Source organism: Bos indicus, chromosome 9 (assembly GCF_029378745.1).
Source record: "Bos indicus isolate NIAB-ARS_2022 breed Sahiwal x Tharparkar chromosome 9, NIAB-ARS_B.indTharparkar_mat_pri_1.0, whole genome shotgun sequence".
Taxonomy (NCBI): domain Eukaryota; kingdom Metazoa; phylum Chordata; class Mammalia; order Artiodactyla; family Bovidae; genus Bos; species Bos indicus.
This window is the reverse complement of record NC_091768.1, coordinates 42,113,439-42,126,511: the sequence shown is the minus strand read 5'-3', so window position 1 is coordinate 42,126,511 and position 13,073 is coordinate 42,113,439. Positions and strand designations below refer to the sequence as shown.

General features: G+C 40.4%; 1 protein-coding gene across 1 annotated transcript; it reads left to right on the top strand.

Annotated features, from left to right (window-relative positions):
* Nucleotides 1-11,820: 11,820 nt before the first annotated feature.
* LOC109563847 (small ribosomal subunit protein eS4, X isoform-like) lies at nt 11,821-12,711 on the top strand. Its single transcript, XM_019967262.2, has one exon. It carries the CDS (start codon nt 11,849-11,851, stop codon nt 12,638-12,640), a length of 792 nt encoding a protein of 263 aa, XP_019822821.2. The 5' UTR covers nt 11,821-11,848; the 3' UTR covers nt 12,641-12,711.
* The last annotated feature ends 362 nt before the right edge of the window (nt 12,712-13,073 follow it).

Below are 13,073 nucleotides of genomic sequence, written 5' to 3'. Positions count from 1 at the left end.
TGACCAGATGTGTTTGGGCTTATTTCTGGACTCTATTATGTTCCGCTCATCCTTTTGTCTGTTTTTGTGCCAATACTACTCTGTTTTATAGTAGCTTTGAGATATCGTTTGAAGTCTTGAGAGGGTTATCCCTCCAGCTTTGTCCTTTTTTTCAGCATTGCTTTGGTAATTCTGGGTCTTTTGTGGTTCCATATACATTTTAGGATTATTTATCATGAGGACTTTCTTGCAGGCAAAAGGAAATTCTGCCTTGTGGGTGCAGCTAGTTTATATTTTCATTTTAAACTTGTAAATTAAGGTTCTGTCTTATCAACCAGCATCTTGTGAGCTTGACTTGCATCACTACCCCAAGCCTAATCGCCTCTGAGGAAAATTATAAAACTGAGTAGCTGGACCTCCAGAGTATCAGACTCTGAATTTGTGGCAAACCTAATAAAGTCCTGGAAACTTCTCAAGGGCCATCCTGGCCACTCTTATGTCATTTTTCTAGTTCACACCCTGACCCACCTCCAAACATCTGCTCCCAGCCTGCTGAGAATTCTGAAGAAAATCCTAAGCTGACTGGCACATTTATGGTTTCTAATCTCAGCTGACCTTTCAACGTGCCTCAGCAGTCCCTTACTTTATTTGCTTCTCAGATAAAATGTTTTGCAACCCTCTTCCTAAAACTCTCAGCATGTAACCTCACTTCATGCAGCACACAGAAAAGTAAAAGCCACAAAGCTCAGTGCTTCCTTCCTCCCCACTGAAGGCTACTTACAACATGAGTCACCCTCAGAACTTCTGAGAGTGTAAGGCATGCCCAGACCACTGCCAGCTTTTGAGAATGTGGGCATTTTCAGATTTAGTATTGAGGGAATTTATAAACACTATGATTTGTTTGTTCATTTTAAGTAAAACATTTACATGATTCAAAAGTCGAAGTGCATTTAAGAGTATCCAGTGAAACACCTGCCTCCAGTCCCTATCTGCAGCCATCTACTTCCCCTTTCTATTGACAGCCACAGTTCTCAGTTTCTTGCTACGTATCTTTGTGTCCTTCCAGAAATAGTCTAGCATGTAAAATGTGTGTGTTTATATACATATGTATTATCTAACAGAAATGGCATCATAGAATACACACACTTTTGTACCTTCTTTTACTTAACAATATATCTTGGAGCTAAATCCACACTTACTATAGCAGTAAAGTATTTCATTACATGATGTTCCATAATTTATTCAACTGGTCCCTGAAAGGGAGCAGAATGTGTGACCCCCAAATATGCCACTTTGGCATGTGGATTATCTTGAATGGAGGATAATCAAGATGCAACTGACTTCAGAAAAACTTGTACCTCTTTCCTCACTATCTAAAAGAAAGTAGATGGGGCTTGGCCCAGAGAGAGCTATTACCAAAGATAGATTTTGTCTGAATGACCTGCTGAGGCAAGGCAAACATCCTAATTGCCAGACATCTGCGTCTCTTACTGTCCTCTGAATTACTGCCCTTCCCTTTTTGGAAGCCCCAGACCCCTATCCTACTCCCTAGCTCAGGATGGCTCATAAGCTTTAACTGCCCAACTTTCTCTAGTCGCTTGCTTCTATGGGACTCTGGTACATACAAAATTAAGTTTCTCTTTGTGTTACTCTGTTTTATGTCCATTTGGTTATTACCTACTCTAGAAGCAAGTCCACAAATTTTTAGGTTTCCCAATGCATACAAATATGTTTACACTACACTGTAGTCTGTTTACAACAATATGTCTTCAAAAACAATGTACAAACCTTAATTAAAAAATAATGCTGTGGGAAAGATAGCACTGATAGACCTGCTCCACAATGAGTTGCCGCAAACCTTCCATTGTAAAAAGTGCAGTATCCGAAAAGCACAATAAAGCAAAGCCCATTAAAACTTTCAGCCCCACCCCCTGACTCCTGGGAATGTGGCAGACAGGAGAGGGCACGGAAGAGCCTTGCGCCCTGTCCCCCATACTTTGCCCTGTGCACCTCTTCCATTTGGCTACTCCTGAGCTGTAAAATAAGCTTAAACATAAAGTATTTTTTTCCTTTTCTGAGTTCTGTGAGTCAAATTATCAAAACTTAGGGAGAAGAGGGTCTTGAGAGTCCTCAAATTCGTAACCAATTAGGCACCTGGTGGCTCAAATGGCAAGGAATCTGCCCACATTGCGGGAGACCCAGGTCAGTCCCTGGGTCGGGAAGATCCCCTGGAGAAGGAAATAGCAATCCACTTCAGTATTCTTGCCTAGAAAATTCCACAGACAGAGGAGCCTAGTGGGCTGTATTCCATGGATTCGCAAAGAATCAGACATGACTGAGTGACTAACACTTTCACTTTTCAGGCAGGAAGCAGAAGCGAGTAGTTTAGGTACCCCATTTAAGGCTGGTGTCTGCAGTCTTGTGGGTCTAAATCTTTAACCTGCAGGGTTTGTGTTAACTCTAGGTAGTGTCAGAATTGAATTGTTGCACACCCAGCTGGGATTGGAGAATCAGAAGCTTTGGAGATGATGTTAAGCCCTTCTAGGAACATATCAGATAGTCTCTATCCTTCTCTTAAAAGTTAAGTTTTCTACTTCCACGATCAGGGAGGGGTTAGTGCAGGTTTGCTCCCTGGACTAAGAGTTTAGGGTCTTGGGGAGGCTAATAATTTAGTTGAACATATCTTCACACTGATCTTTTTGGTATATTTGTTCATGATTTCATTTAAAGGAGAGGCAAGTAACTTTCCTGACAGCTCAGTGGTTAAGACTCTGCACTTCCACTGCAAGAGGCATGGTTTGATCCACAGTTGGGGAACTAAGATCCCCTATGTGTGCCACGTGACCAAAAAAAAAGAAGTGGCAAGACCTAGAGCGAGCCACTCAGCAAAATAAGCCTAGTAAATGTGACTCACAGAAGGCAGGTTAGTGAGCACCTGTTGATCTGTTGTGTTTTGGGCATTCCCTTTGAGCAATATTACTTGCCACCCTGAGACAAAGTTTTGTCCAACACACACATAATTCTCTATTTTATTACTTGTGTGTGTGTGTGTGATTTAGTGTCTCTTCTGTATTGGTAAACCAGGCAGTACCCAGATGGTTGTATCAACATCAGAACCCCCCTCTCTTGCTGTTTTCAAGTTCTTCTCCACCAATTAAGCCACTTTCCCTATACCTTGTCTTTACCCTTTGTGGTAGCCATAAGAATGTGCCTCTCAGATCTCTAGCCTCAGGAACATAATTAACCTATGGCCTCAGCTGCTGTGTACTGAAATGTCATTACTGCATTTGCTGTGAGTCCACATGTCCCATGGTTGCTCCCAGCCGAATGCTGAGTACACCAACCAATGGTTGAGGACTGCTCAGACGTCAGGAATATAAGACCCATTACTGGGTGAGGAGGGACTCTCCTCTTATAGATGACTTTGGATCCAATGTCTGGAAGAGTCAAAAGCAGCCAGGACAATGAGCGATTTCTGTCCCTGGTCAAGTGGTTGACTTCTGAAAAAAATAAAAAGGCACAGGATTCCTTTTGAAATTGAAAGCCTATAATTTCATATAGTGTGACTGATATCAACCATGTAAGGTCAGGCAAGGTTAGTGTAAACCTGAATTGGGGTGAAAATACGCAAGTCCTCAGCTGCAGAAACAGTGGTAACCAGGTATTTGTATTCATTCTCTCAAGAAAATGGATTATGAACTTTCTGAGTAAAGAGCCACCAATACTCAGAGCAGTGTTCCTCAATCATTAATATTGAGGAACAGCTCAGCTGGGGATTGGGTAGAACTACAGATTCTGATACAGGAGTTCTAGGATGAGGCCTGAGATTTTGCATTTCTGGCAAGTTACAGAAAATGCCACTGTTGCTGGTCTCCAGACCATAGCAGATAGCAAGAATCTAGAGAATCTCAAGAATGCCATATATATTGATTTGTTGGTGGGGCAGGGAGAGGGTCATTTCCAGAACCAGTGGCATTATGTGGTCTCCTTAGCTGAACAGATATGTCCCCCTTAGAACTCTTGAATCCTTCTAGCCATTCATGTGACAAATAGTTGCTGAGCAAGTGCTGTAAACCAAGTGCTGTGTTAGGTGCTTGCGGGCGGAGAAGAGGGAAGGTGGTGAACAAGATACAGTTTTTACTTACAGGATATTTCAGTCTGGTCATAGGCACATGCCAGTAGACTGTGATGACAGCCACATACCCCAGTCTCGAGGGGAGTAGGGAAAGAATTCCAGAAGGAAGCAACAGTAAACATGGGACTTGAAGTTGGTGTTTGACACACAAAGCATCTGTGATTTGGGTGTGCCTCTGTGTGGGAGGTACATCCCAGAGATAGAGGTAAACACAGGCCGAGGCCTCTGTTTCCCAGAGGAAAGCACTGCTGGGGAGCTACAGGTAGTTAGTACTGCTGGATGAAAGGGCAAAATGACAAGGACTAAGGCCAGAGGGCATTTCAGTCAATGTTTACATTCTGGACATTATCTAAAGACATTCTAAAGGAAACCACTGAATGAGACTGACTTGATTTTTAGTTTAGAAAAATCATTCTGGCAGAACTAAGATGGCAGCAGTGGGAATGTAGAGAAGAGAATGGATTTGAGAAATAGTTGCCCCTGTATGGATGTGAGAGTTGGACTATAAAGAAAGCTGAGTGCCGAAGAACTGATGCTTTTGAAATGTGGTGTTGGAGAAGACTCTTGAGAGCCCCTTGGACAGCAAGGAGATCCAACCAGTCCATCCTAAAGGAAATCAATCCTGAATATTCTTTGGAAGGACTGTTGCTGAAGCTGAAATTCCAATACTTTGGCCGCCTGATGTGAAGAGCTGACTCATTGGAAAAGACCCTGATGATGGGAAAGATTGAAAGCAGGGGGAGAAGGGGACAACAGAGGATGAGATGGCTGGATGGCATCACAAACTTAATGGACATGAGTTTGAGTAAACTCGGGGAGTTGATGATGGACAGCGAAGTCTGGCGTGCTGCAGTCCAGGGGGTAGCAAAGAGTCGGACACGACTGAGCGACTAAACTGAACTGAAGTGAATTGCCCTGCCTCTGTTTCTTTCGTTTGACCTGAGAAGGTACTGCATTTAGCAATGGAGGACTGTCCAGACTGGATATCTGTGAGATGCCAAATCTCAGGATGCAAACAGCACCATAACTCCTATAGGGAGGAGAAAGGCCTGGCAAATCTATGTGAATTGGTGTCAGCATTCTAGTGAAAGGCATTTCCACCACAATATACACTCCAGGCATACCAGCTTTGGTTCCTAGTTGTGTTTGCAAAGGAAGTAAACTCTTCTAACTACATTTAGGAATGCCTCTTCATAGGAGGTGTATTCGGCCAGAACCTGTGGATTGTTTTCTTTTTTTTAAATGTTGTCAAGTTTTTTGTTTGTTTGTTTTATTTTGGTTGCGCTGGGTCTTTGTTGCTGCACAAGCTTTTCTCTAGAGTGACGAGCGTGTCTACTCTCTAGTTGTGTGCATGGGCTTCTCATTTCAGCGGCTTCTTTTGTTGTGGAGCACGAGCTCTAGGCTGCATGGGCTTCAGTAGCTGCTGAACCTGGGCTCAGGAATCACCCCTCCTGGGCTCCAGAGCACAGGTGCACAGGCATGTCAGGTCTTCACAGACCAGGGATCAAACCCATGTCTCCTGCACTGGCAGGTGGATTCGTAACCACTAGGCCAGCAGGGAAGTCTCGTGGGTTGGTTTTGAGAGATTGAGCAGTCCTGCTGCAACAAGGCTTGATCTGCTCAGCTGTTCAATGCTCCCAGATCTATACTTACCTCAACCTAGAGTGCGGGCATGTTGCCACAGTGCTTGCCACCCACCCCGACACACACTTGCCCAGGCAACCATGTGCTATTTCTGTTTGTTGTCCTATTGACTAAATCAAACTTTGACTGTCTAAATCAGTCTCATCCCACTTATTCTTAAGCAATACCTCTGATATTTACATCCTTTCTGCTGTAAATCACTTGGGCTTATAACAGTGAGTCATCTTTTTTCTCTCCTTTCTCATCTACTCTTCACCACCTCCTGCCATATCTTAGTTTGGTTAGACTGCAGAATTCTCCATACTGCCTTACTTTCTCTAATCTCTTCTATCCATTACACAGAATACTAGCATGATTTACACATCACCATTCTGATATGTTTTTGTATTAGAAATATTTCTCATCTAGAAATTTATATTTTACATAAACGTGTCTGACTTGAAGACAGTACTATGAGCAAATCATATTCTATTAAGTCAGGGTTTGGTAGAGGACATGGGCAAAATCCTTAGTAGATGAGCAACCCTAGAAAAGTTACTTTGCCTGCCTGTGCCTCTGTTTCTTCATGTATAAAATGGGGACAATAGTATCTTCCTTACCAGGTGGTTATGAGCATTGAGAATTAATATTTGTAAAGCACTGAGAACAGTACCAGACATGTGGTAAGCCCTGAAATGCCTAGAATCTGTGAAGGAGATTGGAAATGACCTTATCTAGGAAGAAAGAATGTGGCTGGAAAATCATAGGAAGAAGCCTTGAAGCTATGATTAGAAGTGACTGGTGGTGTACGGCTAGGTCTGTGAACAGATGATATTCAATCAATGTTGTAACTAAATGAATCAAGTACTCAAAAGCTTGATCCTCTTGACCAGAAAGCTGAGCTCAGGTCTACTGACAGAATGTTTCAAAGCCTTGATTTATTTACTGTCATTTTAGATTCAAAACATTAGGTTTTCATAGGCATTTCTGTCTAAGGTAATGTCAGTTAATTAGGTCCCAAGTAAAACATCTGCCATGGGAGATTTACATTACCATAGCTTGCATATGCGAAAGTCAAAAATTTCAAAATATCATTAGTTCCAGAGTATATTTTTGATAAACCAGCTTGAATACTGCCTTGTGGATAACAAGGTTAAATAAAGGTTCTAATAAGACAAACAATGACAATTTAAATAAATCAGATGTTTTTGTCGAAGATTACTCTGTGATTTTCTCCAATTATTCATGACATTTCACCCATTCATATTGTGATCTGCTTTAATAGTGGAAGGAAAAAAAACCCTTGTCTCCTTGTTTATTCTTTGTTCTCAAGGAGATAAGCTGTTTATAAAGATACGTTATTTGTTATTTAAATCACTTTTACTGAAGTTGTTTATTTCCTTGTTTCAGTTTCTAAAAATATTGCAACAATTGTAATGCTTCTTAGAGATGTGTATTCAATTCAGAGTGATTTGTACTGAAATTCTTTACTAAATGGGCACAGGTGCTATGTGTATAATATGCTAGAGTGAGTCAAAACTAATAAATGCTGCTGCTGCTGCTAAGTCGCTTCAGTCGTGTCCGACTCTGTGCGACCCCATAGATGGAAGCTAAACAACAACAAAAAAAGACAATGGGAGTATACTTATATTAATTTTCAAAATGTGTGATTAAAAACATTTTAGACCTAACATCTCAGATATTTGTAAATGTCAAACTCTATACTTGCCATTTCATAACTATTTAATAACAGTAATAATATAATAATAACTTAGATAACACCAAAACTATAAGCAGAAAAATTGTGTAATTTAAGTTCAGAAATCTATTTCTTAGAAAATGCCCTTTAATCATTTTTCAGACTTTCAAGATCGCTATTATATAAAAGTAATTAAATAAAAAGATAATTTACCTGGTATTAAAGTATCAAATTAAAGCTGAAAAACAGTACCTATAAACGGAATTATATTTTTAAAAAATTGTTGAGTAGCAAACACAAGAAGTCATATCTCTTGTTTCTCTCTTTGCTATGCATAAAATCATTTCTAGGATGCTATGCTATGCAAAGTCACTTCAGTTGTGTCCGACTCTGTGCGACCCCATAGATGGCAGCCCACCAGGCTCCCTGTCCCTGGGATTCTCCAGGCAAGAACACTGGAGTGGGTTGCCCTTTCCTTCTCCAATGCATGAAAGTGAAAAGTGAAAGTGAAGTCGCTCAGTCGTGTCCGACTCTTAGTGACCCCATGGATTGCAGCCTAACAGGCTTCTCTGTCCATGGGATTTTCCAAGCAAGAGTACGGGAGTGGGGTGCCATTGCCTTCTCCGCATTTCCAGGATAAATTTTAGTAATTTAATACTATAAAACTATATAGTAGTATAGCATGCAACTCTAAAATACATGTCTTGCATATCAATCTATAAACTCAAACTATGGCTTGTCTTGAGTAATCAACAGCATTGATATGTGAAATGAAGCCAAGTGGATTTGATATTTTAAGGGACAGTTGATTATTTCCAAGAACAAATGCTTCAAAATCCAGCTGGGTTGATTTGGACTAAAGAATGAAGCCTGGTATCATGAATTATAGTATGTATTCCTGCTGAGTAAGCCCTGGATATGGCAAACTCAGATCTGTGGATGCACATCACTCCCTTTGAAGTTGATGAGAATTACTTGGCCTAAGTGAGATACATGCTGGGAAAATTGGGCCCTTATAATTGGTGTGTATAGACATTAGTGGTCTCATGATCCTTTCCTCATCTGGTGCCCTAGTTTTCTCTAGTCTTGGTTTTGGCAGAAGACACCCTTCTTGAGTTAGATATGTCCCATGACCAAAAGGTATTCAAGTTTTATCATCTAGAGAGTCTAGCTTGAGAACTTCTCTATTATCAGTAAAGTTGGATAATTATTTATCCAAGTAATCTTCCTAAGATGTCCATTTGAAAATAAACCACCAGCTGATTCCTTTGAAGTCTAGGCCAAATCATGGCTAATTCTGAGTGTAGTCACCTGGTGCAAGAACTAACACTTATAAACAAATGAGTTCACATAGCTTTATGATTGCATCTTTGAGTCTTGATGAATAGCTGCAATTTAATTTTAGTTCCTCTGAAAAAACAATCTGTATCTATAGAACTGAAAAACATTGAGTGTATTTGATTGCCTGGATATGCATTGCATCAAATTTAACTAACCAGACAACACAACTAGATTGACTATGACCATCACTATGTGACAATCAAAATTCTTATAGCACAGTATACTTTTTGCCTATATATAGGTCTCATTTAAAGACATTTTGAAGAACTATCTAATTAAATAAATAAGTTTTCAGTTTCTTTTACTGTTCAGTTAATTTCAAGAAGGAGCGGTGCCTGTGTTATCTTGGGTAAATTATTCTCTCTTAGGATTATTGTGTCTCAATATGTAAAATTCAGTTCAGTCGCTCAATAGTGTCCGACTCTTTGACTCCATGGACTGCAGGACGCCAGGCTTCCCTGTCCATCACCAACTCCCAGAGCTTACTCAAACTCATGTCCATATGTAAAATGGCTGGGTTAAAATCAGATCTTTAAGGTACCTTTAAGATTTAGAAGTTACCTGGCTTCCCTGGTGACTCAGATGGTAAAGAATCTGCCTGCAATGCAGAAGACCCAGGTTCAATCCCTGAGTCAGGAAGATCCCTGGTGGAGGAAATAGCAACCCATTCCAGTACTCTTGCCTGGAGAATGCCACGGATGGCCTACAGGCAACATACAATCCACAGGGTTGCAAAGAGTTGGACATGACTGAGCAACTAACACACACACAAGATTTAAAAATAACTTTTCTCATAAGTCTGGATATCCATACACATGGCATTTTTTTGTTTTTGTAATGATAAATACTGAATACATATGCAGTATTAAACCTGGAACATTCTTGGAGTTGCCCTGGAAATATTCAATTACTAGTTTTCATGATTCTTTTTTTACAATTGAAGTACGGTTGAACAAATGTGTTAGTTTTTGGTATACAGCAAAATGATTCAGTTACACACATATACATACATATTCTTTTCCATTATGGTTTATTACAGGATATTGAATATAGTTCTCTGTGCTACACAGTAGGACTTGTTTATATAATGTATATATAGTAGTTTGTATCTGCTAATCCCAGTAGTTATTTTTTTCTAATTAAAAAAGTATCAGAACACACTTAGGAAATAAAGTTGGGGATAGGGAGTAGGAAGATAAGATCCGTTTTCCAGCTTTTTTGAAAATAATATATATGGAGATTCATGAAAACAAATGGAGAAGGCAATGGCACCCCACTCCAGTACTCTTGCCTGGAAAATCCCGTGGACGGAGGAACCCGGTAGGCTGCAGTCCATAGGGTCCTGAAGAGTTGGACACGACTGAGTGACTTCACTTTCACTTTTCACTTTCATGCATTGGAGAAGGAAAGGGCAACCCACTCCAGTGTTCTTGCCTGGAGAATCCCAGGGACGGGGAGCTTGGTGGGCTGCCGTCTATGGGGTCACACAGAGTCGGACACTACTGAAGCGACTTGGCATGAAAACAAATGAGATACTTAAATCACAGGGCTTCATTCATTCAATGTGAGAAGACGGTAAGGTAGTTAAGAACCAGATCTTGATTTTTTTCAAGATACAGAATAAATTGTATTTCCTTCCATAGACTTTAGGGAGGCATTACAACTTTGGAATCTGTGATGGAATGTTTTTGTTTATTTTAAAAAGTATTGATTTATTTGGCTGAGCCAGGTCTTAGTTGCAGCATGTGGGATCTAGTTCTCTGACCAGGGATGGAACCTAGGCCTCTTGTATTGGGAGTGTGGAGTCTTAGTCACTGGAACACCATGGAAGTCCCTGGGATTGATGTTTTAATAAAATAGTTTACAATGGCTACTTAATTAGTCTTCTATCATTATCAATTCTCTTGAATACAAAAAATGTAATTTATTTCTAAGTTACCTTATATTTGTACACAACAAAGTTCATTTGCCATGTTTCCATCCACTTGTACAGTCATGTGAAAATTTCCCGTAAATCTTCCTAGAAGTTTGGCATTAAACTATACATGAGTTCTTATTTCACTTTTGTAATTATTAAACTTGGAATCTTTAATAAGAGATAATTTCATTGACCAAGACAAGCAGTAGTTTTCCAAGAGCAAACAAAATAATACTCAGACACTCTCTGAAAGTCTTGAGTGTGATAAATGTGTAAGTCAAGGAAGAAATGGTCCAATTTTTTTCAAAAGGTCTTTCACAAAGTGTCACACCAAAAATTAGTGATATTAAATGAAACAAACATGCAGGAATAGTTTGTCCTTTCAGACGTAATTAAAGATAGAAAAAAATCTGACAACATATTTTGGAAGATGATCAAAATAATTTTTCCATAAATGATTTGACAGTCAGTAAAGAAGTCTCCAAAATATTATACCATGCTACATGCTCTCTTTTCCTGTTTCTTTGGAATCTTCTATTGTAGAAGATTTTGTTAGAACTCTTCACTATGACTGGCCCCTCTTGGGTGGCCCTGCAGGGCCTGGCTCATGGCTGCATTGAGTTAGTCAAGCCCCCTCACCAACACAAGGCTGTGATGGGTGAGGAGGTCTATTGTAGACCAACAACCCAATTTTCTGGAACTCTTTATAGTGTAGTTTGAAACTTGGCTTTCTCCTTTCTGTAATCCGTATTTTCTTTCCTGCCTTAACTCACTCTATTCCTTGTTCTTGGAAGGTCTTCATTTCCTGTTGAAAGTAAAGCTTCTAGAAGGCCTTCCTGATTTCCCAAAGTGTTCTTTCATTGATTCCACAACACGTGGTTAAACATTTTGTTGTTGTGTTTATCCCTCCTACCAGATTGACTAACTCTTCAGGTCAGCAGTTTGTATTCCCAATGTATTTAGCATAGTGACTCAAAACAGTTTTTGATTAACCAAAATAGGGCAGATCACCTAGAAATTCTTCTTTAGATACACTGTCCCATGGCCATTCTATCCACTCATTCATTTTAGGCCATTGGCTTTCCCATGTTACATACATTTCCCCATGTTCTTTAAAAACGTTTGAGTGGCTCTTTTCGTGCCTAGCGCAGCCATGGCTCGGGGTCCCAAGAAGCACCTGAAACGCGTAGCAGCTCCAAAACATTGGATGCTGGATAAACTGACCAGTGTGTTTGCCCCTCGTCCATCTACCGGCCCCCACAAGCTAAGGGAGTGTCTCCCCCTAATCATTTTCCTAAGGAATAGACTTAAGTATGCCCTAACTGGAGATGAAGTAAAGAAGATTTGCATGCAGCGTTTCATTAAGATCGATGGCAAAGTCCGCACAGATATAACCTACCCTGCTGGTTTTATGGATGTCATCAGCATTGATAAGACTGGAGAGAACTTTCATTTGATCTATGACACCAAGGGTCGCTTTGCTGTTCATCGTATTACACCTGAGGAGGCCAAGTATAAATTGTGCAAAGTAAGAAAGATATTTGTGGGAACAAAAGGAATCCCTCATCTGGTAACCCATGATGCTCGTACCATCCGTTACCCTGATCCCCTCATCAAGGTGAATGATACCATTCAGATTGACTTGGAGACTGGCAAGATTACTGATTTCATCAAATTTGACACTGGTAACCTGTGCATGGTGACTGGAGGTGCTAACCTGGGAAGAATTGGTGTGATTACAAACCGGGAGAGGCATCCAGGTTCTTTTGATGTAGTTCATGTGAAAGATGCGAACGGCAACAGCTTTGCCACACGGCTCTCAAACATTTTCGTTATTGGCAAAGGCAACAAACCGTGGATCTCTCTTCCCCGTGGAAAGGGTATTCGCCTTACCATTGCTGAGGAGAGAGATAAGAGATTGGCAGCCAAACAGAGCAGTGGATAAAATGATCTCTATGTGATGTGATTGGAAAAGTCTTTGTAATTAAAGATAATACCAAGTGAAAAATAAAAAAAAATAAAAATAAATAAAAACGTTTGAGTGTACGCCACATCAAAAATAATTTATGGTATTAAAATACAGAAAGCAAAAGTGGTAGGAGCACATTTCAGATACTCTGCTAAAGATGAGTTGGACGCTGGAGGCAAGTAAATCCTACCATTTATGGAAGGTAACATGAATATTTCGTTAAAACATGAGCCTGCACTTTTGATTTTGCAATCTCGGTCAGGTTCTCTAACCTAAAAGGCTCAGGGATGGTTGTTTGAATACAAGCTGTAATCACGTTCCAACTCCTTGAAAGTCTTTTGGAATCCTCTGCTGCACCCTCTGGATGGACAATTGTCCCTCTCGCCAGGCTTGAGCTGCCCGCCCCGCC

Bases quoted from the DNA above. Each gene is read 5' to 3' on its own strand.
- LOC109563847 (XM_019967262.2), top strand. From the start codon at position 11,849: ATGGCTCGGGGTCCCAAGAAGCACCTGAAACGCGTAGCAGCTCCAAAA.